This window comes from Ochotona princeps, chromosome 19 (genome assembly GCF_030435755.1).
Source record: "Ochotona princeps isolate mOchPri1 chromosome 19, mOchPri1.hap1, whole genome shotgun sequence".
Classification (NCBI taxonomy): Eukaryota; Metazoa; Chordata; class Mammalia; order Lagomorpha; family Ochotonidae; genus Ochotona; species Ochotona princeps.
The window spans coordinates 43,117,963-43,136,552 of NC_080850.1; the positions used below are offsets into that span (position 1 = coordinate 43,117,963).

At 48.0% G+C, this 18,590-nt stretch overlaps 1 protein-coding gene across 1 annotated transcript in view; it reads right to left on the reverse strand.

Annotated features, from left to right (window-relative positions):
• Nucleotides 1–18,590, reverse strand: part of PRDM6 (PR/SET domain 6) — a 96,992-nt gene that overhangs the window by 33,543 nt on the left and 44,859 nt on the right. Inside the window, exon 3 of the mRNA XM_004586363.4 lies at nt 1,567–1,694. Coding sequence (XP_004586420.2) covers nt 1,567–1,694 — 128 coding nt within the window. The remainder of the gene's footprint in view (nt 1–1,566; nt 1,695–18,590) is intronic.

Sequence of the window (18,590 nt, forward strand, 5' to 3'; positions counted from 1 at the left end):
AAACCAGCTGACTCCCTGTGAAGGCGGCGTCCGTGAATAATAAGAAAAAAAAAATCAGGCTGGCTCTGCAGGGCCCAACTTTTCTCTCTTGGATGGGGTCACTGCGGAGGGATGCCAGTTCCGAAAATTGTGTTTTTGTCGTTTGTTTTATGGAGATTCAAAGTAATCGAAAACAGATCAGTGAGGCAGGGTAGGCCTGTAGAGCAAAGGCTGTTGTAGAATCTGTTCCTCTTAGACCGGCAGCAGATGGCATGCTCAGCCTTCCCGGGAGGGCTCTGTCTTCCCACATTCAAATTTGCTTCCTAAGCTGGAGCCTGAAGGACAGGCCTAAAACCCACTCTCCCCAGGGCTCAGGGTCCCCTAAGAGCCCTGGCCAGTGCAGTGCAGCTGCCACCAAGATAAAGAACCAAACAGCACATTGCGCCATTGCATCTGAAGCACTATTTAACGATCAAAAACTGCAGGGCAAACCAAGGTAGTGTGTCACATGCTGCTCAAACAGGTTCCTTTGGAATTGGAGACCTTTAGAGAGCAAGCCAGATTGGGGCAGCCTTTAACCTATTAGGGGAAGAATTCTTCTTTTAGTTTTTAACATGGGGGGAGGGGTGAAAAAGGAAAACAGCCACCGGCAAGACTCCAAGTTGTGGCCCTGGGCTTTGATGTGTCTATGGTGCCCAGGAAAGCTAAACAGTCGTTTCTGCCTCTAAGGCGCTCGCGGCTGTTTATAACAGCTCACATATTTACATGGCACATGTTTTCGAGGGATTCTGAGCAAAGAGACTTAGCGGGTAGGGCTTTTTTGCTGTCTGATGGTCCCTGCCTGTTCATCTCCCCTCCAGTCTGTGTGGAAAGGCGGGACCAGCAGGTGCACCTGCCGATGCAGAGGGCTTCTCAGCTCCCCCAGAGCCTGCCTTGAGGACTGCGGGTGGCTCCGCCTGGCTTTGTCACTCTAGGGTGCTGTCTCTCAACATCTTGGGAAGCAGGGAGGCACTCCCTGCCATGTCAAAGGTCCAGACTCTAACACTCCGGCATCTTTGAGGAGGCAGGGGAAGGTCACGGTGGCTCAGCATCACTGCTGATCACGACGGCTCAGGAAGAACAGCCTTAGGTGCTGGGCATTCCGTTTTCCAGTTCTCGGTGCAAAGAATCAAGTCCTCCCAAGGATACAGCACTGGGTTCCTGGTACTACATGCAAGTGCACCTGCTGAGGAAACCCCTGTGTCTATGTGTCTGCCATTGACACCCAGGCCATGGTATGTGGTCAAGCAGGAAGTGGCCTCACCACGCAGGAAGTGACCTCACCATGCATGCTGGGTCAAGGGCAGGGTCTACCTTTTTTTTCCCCGAGTGCTTATTAAATGACTGTTGTAGAAACTGAAATTTTTTTGCCTAACCTAGAAAACAAATAAACAAAAAAAAAACCAAATCCCTGCCAATCCTTATGCAGATCCCTCTGCCCCCTCCCAACCCTCCCAGCCTATGACGACGGATAGCAGGAAGGCTGCATTGGCAGAAGCAAGCTGCAGGGCCTGCACTGTGGGAAGCGGTACGCGAGGTATACTTTACCTGTACTGAACTACCGTTAGATTCTGCTCTCCGCAGTGCCTTGCACATCGGATATACCTCATCCAGCTCGACTTACTAGGCTCCCCACCATCAATAAAGTGCTGAAGTGTCCCATCTTGATCATATATCTGGAGAAGAGGTCAGAAGGTCAAGTAGTTAGAACGAATCATCAGCAATCATTTCCCGGCCTCCCTGGGTGTCTGCAGCGGCGGTCCTGGTGGAGATTTACGGCCCTCGGCTTGGCCGCCGCTTATCGATGCTTGCCGCAACCCAACTGGAATCGCGGGAAAATATGTTTTGGTGATGCAAGTCGATCACGTTTTTCTTATCGAGCCAATCTCCCCTGAATTAAACATGTTTGTGATCCCTCAAGGATGCGATGGTGGTTCCCAAAGAGCACGTACCCTATCTTGACAGGCTAGCCTGAAGTAATGAGCTGCTGGAAAACACGAGCAAGCTGAAAGCAAAGGCCGTGCTGGAATGGTCCAAACAGCCCGGCGTAGGCCCCCAGTCTGCAGCACACAAGCAGACGTGGGCAGCAGCCCCCGCCTGTCCGCCTGTCCGCCTGTCCGCCTGTCCGGCGAGCCGGGTGACACCCGCCAGGAGGCAGTCGGAGCCTTGGGGAGCTTTACAGAACTGGTAAAACAGACTCTAATTTGGGGGGCAGTCAATGACCCCTCACCTCACAGAAGATAAAGAAGCTCCACTCTGGGGACCTGAAACCCCAAGGAGTCTTAAGCCAAAAAAAAAAAATAATTAATAAATGAGAGAGACAGAGAGAGACCCTATCCTCCCTGCCCCCGTCCCACCCCACAAAAAGGGAAAGGCGGGGGGGAGCCGTTTCCCACGGACTATAGGAGTCCCAGCTGAGGCTGGTCTCAGATTCATCGCTCAGGCTGGACTCCTCCTCATCTTCATTCCACTCCAACCCCGGGCCGGCGACAAGCACGGGACAGAACGTCTCATGCAAAGTGAGAAGTGGCATCTCAGAACCTTCTAGAAAGCGCCTCCCATCTGGGGCACCTCAGGGGGAGTTGTAGCTTCAGCAGCACAGCCACGGCAAACCTAGGGGTGCCTAGGAAACAAGGGGGCAGCTTGGCGGCCTGGGGGTCCAGTTCTCCCAGGGGAGCTCAGTGCAGCTGAACCGTCCCATAGCACATCCCGTCAGCTGCTTCTGCCCGTAGCAGCTCGGTGTTCCACCTCCTAGGCTTGCTCTCAAGCCTTCCTACTTCCCCCCCACTCCCCGGCCCCCCGGACAAGGAGACCAAGTCTTTCAGATGCCACACGCAGGCCCTGAAGTCAGCTCTTAGCTGAGTGCCTCCATGCTGGGGCCCCAGGGCTTCGCGATGACAACGTCTTGTTACAGTCAGCAGGCTGGGTTTTCCTTTTTTTCTTCCATGCATTCCTCTCCACCCCAACAAGCAGAAGACAGGCATTAATTTCAGAAAGACAATTGTCAGAGAACTTGCGACTGAGTAAAGACAGAAGAAGGGGTTGTGGGGAAGGCAGGTCATAGCTGATGATTAGTTTAGCCGGAGACAAAGGAGGCGCTTCCTGGCTTGTGTCATAGTGAGGGCTAATGACTTTGTTAAAGTCCCAGGTTTGGGGAAATGCCAGCAAACGGAAACTTGGCAGGTGGTGGCTATGCCTACTACCTGAGAAGGCCAACACAGACTCCAGCAAGCTCACAGGATTCCGTAGCTATTGTGTTGGACTTCCATGGCTTGTCTGTTTTCTAGGAAGCTGGTTAGGACTCCCACTGTTTCCAGCCAACATGACCCTGCACAAAGCCACTTGATTCCTTTAACCCCACTGCTGATTTTCAACGGGATAAAAACTGGTCATGACCCAGTTCCTTGCCCCAGCAAACACACCTTCCATCATGGATACTGGCAGAAATTCTTACGAAGTATTTGGAACAAACTCGCATACACTGTAGTTGGAGTTACCCTAGGCAGTCGCTCACCTGCACGGCAGCCCCCAAGCCAGTCCACCCTGAAGACAAGCGCCCGTGTCACACTCTGATCTCAGAGTGCCTGCCTGCTGCAGACTGAGGTCCGCCAGGAGGACAGGCAGGTGGCTAGCTATCAGGGCGCTCCCAAATGCTACACAGGATGGCACATGCCACTGCACTGGGCTTCCCCGGCCTCAGCTCCCCCTACGATACCAGCCTTTCACGTGACACTGACGCCTACTCCAATCCTACAACCTCATTCCCAGCATTGAAGACAACCTTGACACTGTCTTGCCCTCACCGCCCCAAGTCCAACTCAGGCGGAAGGTGCCTCCTAAATGTTTCTCAGGTACATGTGCCTGTGCCTCACCCTTGCAGCCCAACAGGCTTTCTTCTAGGCTGCGTGGCTGATCTCCCTACAGCCTCTCCAGACCCCTCCAACATACCTCCTGTCCATAGCCACAGTGATCTTGCCAAACATTAGCAGAATTATATACATCCCACCTGACCTGCCCCCAAAGCAAGGAGCAAAAACTGCATGAATTTGTAAATATCAGGTCATACACAGGAGGGTCCTTCAGAAAGCTCATGGAAAATAGAATTAAAAGTTGATCTTGGTACCAAAAAATTAAATCCAGGCCTCAGTGTATTTTCCACCACACTGGGTCTCCTCTAGGGTGTTTATCACACTAATACAACCAAGATCTCCCGTCCAAATGAAACCACAGGGCTCTTGCATTTGACTCAGCACAATTCTCAGAGCTTTCAGGCCTGTGGCATTAAGAGTTGAATATTTCAGAATTGATGCTGTGGCTTAGCAGTTTAAGCCAGCACCTGCGATGCTAGTATCCCCTATGGCATTGCAGTCGGTTCAAGTCCCAGGTCTTCGACTTCCAAACCCAGCTCCCTGCTAAAGTGCCTGGGGAAAGCAGCAGAATATGGCACAAGTGCTTGGGTTCCTGCACCTGTGTAGAAGACCAGTAAGAAGATCCTGCTGCCTGGCTTTGGCTCTGGCCCAATCCTGGTTGTTACAGTCACTGGGACAACGAACAGCGAAGGCATAGTCTCTCCTTCCCTCTCTGTAACTCTGCCTTTGAAATCAATTAATCTTATATTTTTAAATTTGTGTCATACCAGGTAAAGCTACCACCCGTGACACCAAAAATTCCACACGCTCATCAGTTGCAGACTGGCTGCTATACTTGTGACCCAGCTCCCTGCTGCTGTGCCTGGAAAAGCAGCTGAAGATGGCCCAAGTACTTGGTCTCCTACACTCACACGGGAGGTATGGAAGAAGCTCCAGGCTCCTGGTTAAGCCCGACTCAGCTTTGATTGTTGCAGCCATTTGAGGAGTGACCAGCAGATGGAAGATCTCTCCTCTTCTAACTGCCTTTCAAATAAACCAATTGGTTTTTTTAAATAGTTATTTAAACTCAGTGTTTCTTAAAATGGCAGCTGAGGGGCCAGAAGTTTCTAATGCCCACTGTGTTCATTCGTCTAGTAAGATGCAAACAGAACTGAGAGAAAACAGGATATCCAAACTTGAGGGCTAAGACCACTTCTCAGACAAGCCCTGGGTACTACTCGGTACCCTATCATTACTCTCCATCATTAGCTTAACTCTGTTACCATTTAAGAGCTTTGTTTAAGAAAATAAAAAGCACCAGGCTGGACCGCAGTCCTGCAAGCAGGCAGAAGGAAGTGCAGGTGCCGAGCCCTGGGCTGACTTCAGTCTGTGCTAACAATGGTAAGTTCAGGAAGCTGTCCTCCATCTGCAGGACACTAAAGTAAAGCTTCAAGTTGGACACCTCAGTGTTCTAAAAAAAAAAAAACAAAACAGAAAGAAAAAAAAGAAAACAAAAGGCATAAGTTCATCTCCTTAAATTCCAACACTAAGAGTTATTTTGTTTTTATTACCTTTGAGAGGACTTTAAATAAGCAGAAAAATATTGAAAATCGCAGGCAAAGTGTTTAGTCAACCCCCTCAGGACCTATAAAAATGCAGAAAAGCTCAGAAATATTTTTTGTTCAAATAGTGAGAATGAAGGCAAGAGAGTTAAATTTAGATTAAGATCCATTTTGAGAAAATAATTAAACGCAGTGAAGTATTGCCGAAAATCATGCACTTCACTCTGAATGAACTGTACAACAGTGTTAGTATTTGTTCCGTTCTCCCTAAGGAAGCTAAACAAATGAATCGGTACAGTTAGAGACAAACATGCAAAGCAGCTCAAAGCCAAGCCTTCTGTCCTGCACAGAAAATCCTCAAAACTTGGCATACCTGTTCTAGAAAGCTAACTGCAGCCTAACTAACAGGAGCACGGTGTGGCGCTGGCACCTTGGCGAGGGCTTCAGCAAGAAAGTCAAAAATAGGTCTATCCCCTGGCCCAGCGACTTCACTTCTAGGCAGTCACTCGCAGTCCAAGAGACAAGTTCATGGACACACATGGCAGCCTCGTAACAGGAAACTGAGGAATTTCAGAAATGCCAATCGCTGGATGAACAAATAAGTTGTAGCTTGTCTATCCCATGAAACAGTGGAACTACATAAAAGGAAAGAACTATTATGAAACAGTTGTTACACACAATTTTCATAAACATACTGGTAATTGAAAAAATCAAGTTGTAGATGATAGCTTGACATTTGTTAAAATTACCAATACTTTAGTATATTCTATTGCAGCATATATCGTAATAAGCAAACATGAGTATATTCCTATATTATACCTATTCATTTGTATGTAAATTTATATATGACATTTATAAACTGATTCTATAATAGTTATTGCTTATATGCTAACACTTATTCACTTTTTCTGTGAATACGCAGCCATTTGTCCATTAACTTTTCTGCTTTTCCAAACTTTTTTGATATCAAAGAGAGAAAAATAAGTGGAAAGAAAACCTAGCTCTCTGTTGCTCTGTATTTTGCCCGTGTCATCCAGACACAGATGCTGTCACTCATGATTAAAGCCTATGCCCACACCAAGACTTCACTACATAGCCAACCTCAGGTTTCTGCTGTGGTTATTGCTTCTGCTATTTTAAAACCATTGCTGGGCCCAGCGCGATAGTGGAGTGATTAAAGTCCTTGCCTTGAACGCCCCGGGATCCCATATGGGCGCCGGTTCTAATCCCGGCAGCTCCGCTTCCCATCCAGCTCCCTGCTTGTGGCCTGGGAAAGCAGTCGATGACGGCCCAAAGCCTTGGGACCCTGCACCCGTGTGGGAGACTTGGAAGAGGCTCTGGCCTCCTGGCTTCGGATTGGTTCAGCTCCAGCCCTTGTACCCACTTGGGGAGTGAACCATCAGACAGAAGATCTTCCTCTCTGTATATCTGCCTTTCCAATAAAAATAAATAAATCTTAAAAAAAAAAACATTGCTTTTGGTCTGTGCTTGGTTTTAGTAAATGGGATTAGAAAGATAACCAGAGAGGAGAGCTCACTCTTATCTTCTGAAGGAGATTTTAACAGTTTCAGTTCAAAAACATTTATTGGGGCATCCCTCATTCGGCTGCAACAACCCTCACGCAAATTCTCACTAAGTTACATCATCCAGCGCAAACCGCCAGCAGCAAAAGAGCCAAAGGCTTCTCACTGCCGCCCTAGACCTCGGGAAGCACCAGGGGCATATGTTCCTAGCACAGGAAGCTGCTTTTAGTAAGAGCAGCAGCAGTAAAACACATGCAAGTGTTGGGAGTCACACCTGTGGCGAGAGGCTGGTCCTGGGCTCTGTGGTCTCTGAGCACAGCCAGCTCTCATTAACAGCAGCCACCTCAGAGACAATGACAGCTGGCCACTGCTTCAGGCCTGTGAGAAGACACCGAGAAAACCATCTTCTGCAACAAAGAATTCATGCATACGCCTGGCTGTGAAAAGGTTTCCCTAAAGTGAAATTTGCCCACTAGTGGCTCTCAGATTAAACTCAAAATAGTAACCCAACTTCACTCTGCATAAAGTTTGTTAAAAAGATTTGGGGGGCGGTGGGTTTAATTTATTTAATGATGCAGAAAAACAGAGACAGCATCTGGCCCCAACAGCCAGAGTTGGATCAGGCTGCAGCCAACAGTGTCCAGATGGCAGGCAGGGGCCCGGCACTGTGCTTCAGGTGCACTAGCTGGGAGTCAGATCAGAAGCCGAGCAGCTGGGGATCAAACCATTGCTCAAACACACGTGTTAGTATCACACACAGCAGCTTACGTTACTGCACCACAATGCTGGCCACAATGTTTTAATTTTTTTCAAATGCTACATAATTAGTGGCCAGCACGATGGCTCAACTGTCTTATCCTCTGTCTACAAGCACAGGCATCCCATACAGGTACCAATTCATGTCCCAGCTGCTCCACTTCTGATCCAGCTCCCTGTGTGTGGCCTGGAGAAGCAGTGGAGCATGGCCAAAGCCCTGCACCCACGGGGGAGATCTGGAAGAGGCTCCTGGCTCTTGGCTTCTGATCAGCACAGCTCTGGACATTGTGGCCATTTGAGGAGTGAACCAGGAGATGGAAGATCCTTCCGTCTCTCCTTCTCTCTGAAAATCTGCCTTTCCAGTAATAAATAAATATATATATCTTTTAAAAGCTACCTAATTATATACCAATTTCTCTGGAACAAGTCAAAGACAGGTCCCTAGTATCCAGCAATGAGCATCTGAAACTGAGAGAAGGTGGCCCCCTGTGGACAGTGTAGAGAACTACAATTCCCATGGTCCTGATAATTTACAATTGCCTCACACATCCTTTAGTTTGCTCCTTTACTCAGTATCTTGGCCTCAGGAAGCACTGATGCCTGTAACCACAGCTGTAATCACCAGCATCGAACACCAGTCTGCTACAGATGGGGACTCTTGCAAGGGACAGTCTAGAAACACTGCAAATTGTCACCCATCCTGAGCCACACAGGAACCACTAACTGACCAGTAGTTTTCCAGCTCAGAGAGAAAAAAGAAAGCTGCTTTTTCTTTCTCCTGTTTGTCAGCTAAGATTTTCAAGTATCTTTTCAAGCCAAGAATCCCCATGAATTCGAAGTCTAAAGGTGCAATTGACAATAAAACAGTTGATGAAGAAGGAAGGGTTGGTGGCACAGAACCCCAGCACCAGGCAATTACCACTACTTGTATGACAGTTCTGGAGTGCGTCATTTCCTGGGGACCTGGTGCTAGAGCCCTCAGGCACAGCATCCAGTGTCATAGCGAAGGCCTTCACACAGATTTTGGTCACTGATTCTACCAGAACGCTGCAGACTATGGCTAAATTTTGAGCTTAGGAAAGTCCAGTTCGAAAGGAACCTCTGGGGTCGTCGTCTCTGACTCGGTCCACTTACACTTAAGGAAATTGGGGTTTCAAAAAATTAATGACTTAGCAAAATGAGACCACCGATCCACAGCCCACACCCACCATCCCACCCTCTGCTTCTGCACCTAAGCCACATGATCCACTCTGTGTCCTGCCCACACCCTAGAAAGCCAACCACCCTCACCAAAGGCAACCTGAGTGACAAATTCCACATGCAGCTGCTCCTCTCAGATCCTGGGACCCTGCCATTTGTCACAGCAAGCAAGAAAGGGAAGTATGAAGCTCTCACATCAAATGGACCCTAGGGAGCAGGCAGACATCTCCCCCTCCCTCTCCTGTGTCCCCAGCTTGCGCACAGCCTGTGCCAAGGGCCTGGATGTCAGCCTTGGGTTGTGTGTTGACATGCCAGCCTCTGACAGGTGGGGTGAGGGAGCCGATTTTATACCCAAACATCTCACACGGGGCCCAGCACACAGAAGGAACCAAACTGAATTCTCACAAGAACACTGAAGACGAAATCACCATGAAAGGCAAGGAAACCTTGATTTTAAGGTTTTTAAACAGCTGGGATTTAAAAAAAAAAAACTTTCCAAGTCAAAGCTTTTCAGCCCCATGCAAAGCAAAGGTGAAGCTCGTGTGATGATGGAATGCAATACACCATCATCAGAGAGCAGAGGCTGTGGGCTCGAGTTCTGCTTGTACCTGCGAATCCTGCACCACTGTTTCCAACACGTCACAGCACATGGAGGACACAGCAGTCATAGAGGACAGGCTGCCCTACATATCCTCACTCCATCTCCACACGATGCTTTCTGTCAAGCTCAGAGGGGAGGCTTGGGTTGTAAGAGGCAAATGTATGTCACCTGAGAAACCGCATTGGAAAACACACTGGGCACATGACTGGTGACATGCCTTCGAGTCATTATTTAAGCTCTTGTGGAAGCTGACATGTCCACTGTAGAAGGTTAGTGCTAATGATAGTCCCTTGCTTCCAGGCACTGTTGTCAAAGATCACATGAAGATGTAAACCCACACGGGGCACCCACTAAGGGCTCCGGGAACTGTAGCCAGCCACAGGCCCATGCTACCAGCATAGGATAAACATCAGTCCGCTATAATCCACTCGCCTGCTTCGGGACCCTGGCCACGATACAATCCTTCCAAATGTTCATGGAAAAATAGAATGATGCCTGTTTGCTGCCACAATGTTTTTATAATCCAGACTGTTTAATAATCTCCATGAACTTTTTGAAAAGCTTGTCTAGATGGTGCATGGGCAAAAACATCACTGCTAAAAGTTACCAGACCAGATCATACGCTTACTGAGGGCAGGAATGCATTTAAACCATTTGAAAAATCCATCCATGCATGCACTGCACGGGATCTTCTACACTCCAGGAAGTCAACTATTGTTGAAAGACAAGATCAAAGTCTAAGACGACGATACCAAGGAGTTGCCCAAGAAAGCCAGCTGCTTCAGTTTAGACTTCTGAGTCTAATAAAAAAAATAATGCCGAGGGATGGCATGTGGCACAGCAGGTAAAGCTGCGACCTGTGATGACAGTATACCCCACGTAGGCACTGGTTCTAATCCCAGCCGCTCCACTTCCTATCCAACTCCCTGCTAAAGCATGTAGGAAGGCAGTGGAAGATGGCCCAGGTAGCTGGCCTCCCATCATCCCCATGGGGAACTCAGACAAACTCTTGGCTGGCTTCTGCCTAGCCCAGCTCCAGCCTTCATGGCTATTTGGGGAGGGAGCCAGGGGATGGAAGACCTCTCTGTGTCTCTCCCTCTCACAGCCTTTAAAATAAGGAAAATAATTTTTTTAATAACCCCAGCAGTTAATATTTGGCTAAGTGATTAAGACATGGCTTGGAACACCTGCATGCCAAACTGGAGTTTCTGGTTCAAGTCCATGCTCCACTTTTGATCCAGCCTCCTACTGCATGTTTGGGTCCCTTGCCTGCACATAAGAGATCTGGACTGGGCCCAGCGGCGTGGCCTACTGGCTAAAGTCCTCGCCTTGAATGCCCCAGGATCCCATATGGGCGCCGGTTCTAATCCCGGCAGCTCCGCTTCCCATCCAGCTCCCTGCTTGTGGCCTGGGAAAGCAGTCGAGGACGGCCCAAAGCCTTGGGACCCTGCACCCGTGTGGGAGACCCGGAAGAGGTTCCTGGTTCCCGGCATCGGATCGGCGCGCACCAGCCCGTTGTGGCTCACTTGGGGAGTGAAACATCGGATGGAGGATCTTCCTCTCTGTCTCTCCTCCTCTCTGTATATCCGGCTTTCCAATAATAATAAAAATCTTTTTTTTTAAGAGAGAATGATATTTTTTAATCAAGATGCAATATAAAATACCCATACACTTTTATTCCAATACTGAAAGGGTCCTATAATAGAACGAAATACTTAGGCTGTTTAAATAATTCAATTCCACAACATATATTATAGCAGTTCAATGTCCCTTATTGCTGAGAATTACCACATGAATGATGAACAAGTATTTCTAAGCACATACACAGATGTACAGTATAAGCACAATTTTTCATTACATTAACTGTTAATGTCCTGCCATATGCATATTGAATGCATAGAGGGCAAATAAAAATGAGGATTCTCCCTAAATAATCCAAGCACAAGTCTTAACTTGAGAAGAATATTTCTGAAGTTAATTAAAAAGCTTCATAGCAGTTTCAATTTTAGAGACGTATCTTCAGCATGTTCCGTGGTACTTGAATTTCCTTATCATCTACTCTCCTTATTGGTGTATAAATAAACTGGTTGTTCCGTCATTCTAAGATATGAACAACTTCTAAGTGTAGTACTCAATACAAATAAAAATCTTTAAAAAAAAAAAGAGATCTGGACTGAGTTCCGGATTCCTGGTTCCTCCTGCCTGGCTCTGTCCAGACCGCTACAGCCATCTGAGGAAGGAACCAATGGATAGACGCTCTGTGTGTGAGTGTGCACACGTGAGCACGTGTGTGTCTGTGGTCTTCTCACTTTTCAAGTAAAGCAAAAATAAGTTTTCCAAAAAGAAAAGACTATTAACATATTTTAAAAACCAAAATTGCCGTATGAATGTAAACATTGTACAGAAAATAACACTTATTTCTTCAAGTCCACATTTTCCATTTCCTAAAGTGAATCGGTTTCCAGCTGAATGTAGTGGCCCTTGGCATATAATACAATACAAATAATACAAGCATAGCAACTCAGCAGATCATTCCAGAACCTTCTTGGGTCCAATAGGAATCTATCACAAGGGCTTGGGTGTGGCTTTGGGGCCCCACGAGCCCCTCACTGAGCACTGCCTACCATGTAGGGGTGCCTCCCCTCTGAGCTCCGTGACATTTTTGGCCAAAGGACGCCTCAACCTCATTTCCCCAGCCACCAGTGCCTCGTCGTCTTTTTCACTGCCCCGATGTATTTTCCTTTAAGAGCATCTGAAAGTTTCCTCCAGTATGTTCATAATAATGTCATCTGTCAAATTCCTATTTTCAGAGCAAATGTCGACTCCGTGAGAAAGACTGAATCTGTTGATCAAGTATACACACGCAGCCAGCACAGCCTGGATGGAGACACACGTCCCTGGGCCTCTGTAAAGCTGTCCATTCCATAGGCAACAGGTCACAGCGACCAGGAACACCAAAACACAGGCAACTCTGTGCCTGAAGACACAAATTTCACAACAGAAACTTCTTCCTTTAGGCAAATGCCAGCTAGCATGCCCCCATCATTCCACGTTCTCTCCTTTTTCTCACCTATATGTTACATCTAGATTTCTCATTTTGACGATAGCTCCTTCGCTCTCCCATGAATGTATTTCACGGCTGATGGTAAGAAAACCCTCTCCTGTCACTGTGGTTTGCAATCTTCTGGAATGACTTTAGATTCCGAAACAAGGCTTCAAAAGGTCAGGTCACAAACGCCCCGTAAAATAAATGAGTAATGTAAGCCACACTGCCGCTGCGTTCTCGGTGATGCTGATATAAAGCTGGATACTGTACTTTGTCAATTGACATTCATCAAGTTCCAGAAATATTAGAAAATCATTAGAGGTTTATGTTGAGTTTGCACATAATACTAACACACAGTCAGCACTGAAATACAGTAATCAGAAAAACAGTTGGGAAGTGCCAATGGACAGTAAAACACCATGGCAGATTCTGTGATGGTTCTATCAGCAAGCTGGCCACCTGAAGGCATGACACGGGGTCTCCCCGCACACTAGGGGTCAATGTAGGGGACCAGTGGCTCTGAGCATCCCCCAACGTCCCCAGGAACTATTGGGTGCAGTTGGATTCCATTCAACTCCAGGATGCTGGGAACTGGAGTGTGAAGCTGCCGCTGGCCACCGTGGCGTCCTCCTTAGACGTGCTGTCTGCTGGTTACAGCGAGACTGGAGAAGTGGCTGCCATCCTCCGGACACTGGGGTCCATGCGAGGTACTGAATCTTTAGCTTGGCACTTGGCAGGAATGCCGGCACTGGAAAAGTTCTGACACTTCATTCATTTCCCTCCATCCTGGAGCGACTGGTGTCTGACTGGGGAGACCCGTCCTCTTTGATGTTGGACTCTTTCAAGGGTGCCCTGCTGTGAAAAAAATTTGAGCCATCCAAATTAAAGAGAAATCTTTCTGCACCCAGCTGTGAGCTGTGACATGCTGGCCATTTTTCAGGGCACTGGCGGGGTGCCATGCACAGACCCCACGGCAGTCCTACCTTGGTCCCTCCCCTGCCCAGCTGTCTGCTTCCACGGTACACCACGCTCTCCAGCACCCACTGCAGCAGCCAACAGCAAAGCCAGATGGGAAAATCCTGCTCGTCCTACAGCCTCGGTGACGCACGGCTGCAGCCAGTTCTTGTTCATTTCTTCTGTTTCTCTTTTCTTCACTCTTTTTATTTTTTTATATTTTACAAACTATAATTACTTGATCTCAAACCACCACCACCCCCAGTTTAAAAACTGCTTCGAAGCAGTTTTGTAAAATCCCAGTTTCAATAAAGCATTCAAGAAGATGTCCTGATCTCTGTGAAATGTCAGGGGACTGCTCAATGCTCTGAGAAAAATGACTTTAAAACAAGCTTATTCTGGTGGGGGAAAAACAGGTAAAATCTACATGCACAAGGATTCTTTACAAAGTTTATGGAAATGATATTCTAAAAAAAGTATGTATGTATGAATTTCAAAGATTTGGGCACCAAAATAAACTCACCTCTTCATTCCAATTTCTGCAAAATTTACGAAACATGCACATATATTGACAAATAAGTTATTGCTCTCACGGGTCCACATTTATAAAAATGCAATGGAGACAGCTCCGCACAAATAAATATCCCATGGGAGCTTGAGGAACCGTTCAGATGAATGTAACCAAGGAACCCTGCACCTCCTGATTCTACTGAGGGGCTCACAGGACTGCAGCCTTGAACGCTGGGTGTTACAAAGGGCAATCCCTGCTATTGCTTCTCTTCTGCCAACATGTGCCGGGACAACTGAGTCACGGCCCCGTTACCAGCTTCCCTGCCTTGCTCTTGGCCTCGTTCCCTCTTCGCTCCCTTGCTCTCTTGCCAAGGGTGGAAGGACCAGCGGGCACGGCCTCACTGATCTCAGCACCTGGTGTCAGGCGGAGCCTGCCTGGCGCCTGATCCCAGACTGTGACCAGCTACCCAGAACAGCTGCCCTCCTGCCTTGACTGCATCGGGAAGAGGTAGGTTTCGAATCAAGCAAAATAAAAACGTGCTGTGTGTGAAAAAGCATCCACTTTGGAAAATAAACAGCAGAGACAGTCGAACTCCCGACTTTCTCTATTTGGGAAAGCAGAGTCTTAGTTTTCCACCCAACAGGAAATGGGACCATCATGTTGCTATCTTAGAAATAACAGCCACACAAACTGATGGGATTTCCAGGTGATCTCTGAAAAGGCAGAAACCACTGTGCATGGGGACTCAGGCATCAGACACATCTGATGGAATTCAACCTCTTGGGATACAACCTCTTGTATATGCAAGAGGGGAAAACCCCACACACTCAGTGAAGATGGAGTAACTTTACGTCTCCTTGTACTTGTGACTTCCAAGAGGCAGCTTGGACCACAGCCTGGGTGCACACGACAATGTCGCGTCATCGCTGTGTTTGACTCTCACAACAATTCTAAAGGGAAGGTGCTAAAACCTCAGACACGACCTCTTCTCACATGAAGACACACACCATGTCCTACTGCTCAGTTGTCATGAACTCCCAAAGACACAGGATGCGCATCCCAATGAAGTCATAGCTTCCTAGGATCTTACTTTTCAGAGAAGCCTGCAGCTTTATTTCTTTGCTGAAATGTCTCACTCTTTAAATTATTATGTTTTCCTAGGTCTACAACATTCTTCTCCCAAACCACCAATAAAGTGTGGCTGTCAGACTTGCTTTATTAAGGAGAAAATGACCATGTGTCAAAGACAGAGAACACATTTCAAATCTTACATAATTTAGGAAGCATTCCTTGTGCCAAGCTGGGACACAACCAACCATAAACTCAGTTTCTACTTTGTGCCAGCCTATCCTGGATCACAGAGAAATGACAGAGATGTAGACAACCCTAAGGTTCAGGGCACACAGGAAAGTCACAGCGTGGCAAGTACAACTAGCTAGATCAGACAGGGTCTCTGATGAGAAACACTTAATAAGTCCCAAGTTTATTCCATAGCAGGACAGGAGGACACAGTAGAGAGGGATGGGACAGATTTTTGGCATCTCTGGATTTTATCTGCTTGCTTGTTTTGGGTTGGTTATTCATCTATTTTGAAAGTCAGAGTAAGAGAGAGAAGAGGGAAAAGATCTCCCCCATCTGTTGGTTCTTCACTCCCCAGATGGCCACAACGGCCACCAGTGGACCAGGCTGAAGCCAGCAGGCAGGAGCTGCAATCCAGGACTCCTGCAGAGGTGGCTGGGGCTCAGACACTTGCGCCATCTTCTGCTGCTTTTCCCTTGCTGTTAGCAGAGAGCAGGATAGAAAGTGGAGGAGCCAGGACATAAACCAGCACTCCTAGAGGATTCCAGCAATGCAGGCAATGGCTTTATCCATTCCAGCACCATGCTGCTCCCAAACTTTGTCATCTCCAAACCATCTTTCTGGAAGGATTAAGCAAACCCGTTTGTTTGCCACAGCTCTGCTCCCCATCAAGATCCAGCAGATGAGGCAGCCTGGACGGAGGGCAACAAGCAGTCATGGTTAGTCTCAGATTCAGACCTCTGACCTCCCAAGCAGCATTCCTCCAACAAACAAACATTTAGAAAGCAGCTCCTATGTGCCAGCTGCCAGGCTTGCCGGGAGGCATTAAGGTCCTACTTTCCCTCTCTCTCCAGTAACTTGCCATACAGTAGAAGAGATAAGCATTTAAAAAGAAATCTTTAGGCATTCATTCTGGAACTACGGTCTATAAGTTTCCTATCCAACTTCTGGACATTTGGCTCCTGGGTGGAATGGTGAATCCATTTCGGTTTTGCAATAAGGACTTCAGAACTAGAGTTAAAACTACTCCCTTACACCAATGAAGGGAAAGGCGTATTTTTAAGATTTATTTTTATTGGAAAATCAGATTTACACAGAGCAGGAGAGACAAGAAGATCTTATGTCCACTGGTTCACTCTCCAAGTGGCTGCAACCCATCTGAAGCCCATCCGAAGCCAGGAGCCAGGAGCCAGGAACTTCTTCCAGGTCTCCCACACGGGTGCAGGGTCCCAAGGCTTTGGGCAGTCCTCTACTGCCTTCCCAAGCCATGAGCAAGGAGTTGGATAAGAAGTAGAGCATCCAGATATGAATCGGCACCCACATGGAATCCCAGCACATGCAAGGAGAGGACTTTAGCCACTAGGCTGATTGGTTGGTGGACTGAATGGTAGAACAGGTGGATACAGACGCAGGACAGGCAGCATTCCTGGTACAGAAGCTCTAAGGGCTGGATGGTGACTGTTTAGTGTGTGGGTGCACACAGCTAATACTAATTTGACCACTCTACTGGGAGGAGATTTGAACAGACACAGTGCTACACCTTGCCTCACTGACAACAAATTATGCTGTTCTGAAAAGTTCCTGTTAGTCTCTGCAGAATGGAGGCTGCTGCAGAGCAGGTACACAGACAAACGCTGTGTCCATGGAGTAGGCAAAGACCACCCAGGGCCTGTGCACACCTGCCTCTCTCCAGATGCTGGTCTCCCATCCCATCACAAGCCCCTACCTAACTGTCCCATGCTGATGGCTACCGTCACCAGCCCCACTCTGCCCCGGTAGCAACTCTGTCAGTCTCTCTTCTACTTCCAGTAACCACTCTCATAGGAACACTGGGAGTTGTGACTTACACCTCACTGTTGTAGGTCAAGCTGCTATTCCAGGAAAGCACGGCCACACTTTGAGCTTGCAACAGGGCAATGAGATTTTAAAGGAATTCAAAGCACCACAATGGGGCAGACATCATTACCACTGCAAGAGAACCAGTCACACCCTCGGCCCTTCCTCTAACACAAGACCAAGAGAGACAGCTGGAGGCGCAGGCGCAGCATCAGAGGGTAGGCTCCCTAATGGAGGCAGGCAGATGCCCGCAGTGGCGGGGGCGGGGGGCGGTTCTCCGTGGCCATTCACTCCACCTGCATTAAGAGCATCGGATGTGTGCTGCGGTTATTTCCAAACATGGTTACACATGCCAAGCGAAAGACAGACACAGGATTCAAAGAACAAGACCTTCCACGCACACTCTTAACTTGGGTCCTGGAACCGGACCACACTGCCTGTAGTAAGCCATAAATGAAGGTTTTTATAAATCCTGTAATTAAGTTATGAATAGCACAATTATATGTTTCTGGGACAAGCAACATTAAGTTGATACAGGCAAATATGTAAAGTCTGACACTATTTTGGTAACCCAGTCTTGGCTCTTTTTTTTTTTTTTAAAATACATCAGGAGCTTCAAAACATGGAAAAAAACCAAGCCTCTCCACAGCCCCGGCACGTCTGGCTAATAAATCCTCTTTCACACATCCAAGTTGAAGGCTGGCAAGTGTGCCCACACTAGGATCATGACACCACCACAGGTTCCCACAGAAAGAGCGGCTCGGTGTGTAAGGTACCGTTTCCAGGAATGTGACCACGAGATGTGTGAGCTGGATGTTTGGGGCACAAGGTTTGCCAATCTTTGGTCAGCTGTGGTCATGCCAACCCACACCTGGCTGTGACCTGTATGCATCTCAATGTTTCAACAAGAGTTGGGTTTTTCCTACTTTCCCGAGGAAGGTCGTGTGGCTGAAAGGAAATTGCTGAGAAAGAATCTCCTGGACTGGGGTCCACACCAAGGTGTGAGGCAAGGCCATTAAAAACCTTCAGGTCCCAAGGACACAGCACCACGTGCGTGTCAATAAGCCTCTGGCAAAAGGATTCCACGGTATCTGCCAGGTTCTCCCAAACCAAGAACAACTGCCAAATCCCACACTGTGGACAGAAGGGGAGTGGAGCCAGGAGACACGCTCCTCCGCGGGGTGAGCAGCATTGGGTGGGGGGTGGTCCACATACTCCGGAGGAACGTTTTCTCCAGTCAGCAGGTGCCTGAGGTCTCTGAAGTCCCTAAGCTCATCCTCCCATCCTGCGTCCTGCACAGGGAGCCACTGGGCTTCCCACACTCCTGGAGCCACTGGGCCTCCCACACTCCTGGAGCCACTGGGCCTCCCACACTCCTGGAGCCACTGGGCCTCCAACACTCCTTTCACAGTCCTTGCATTCCGCTTTGGAGGGTC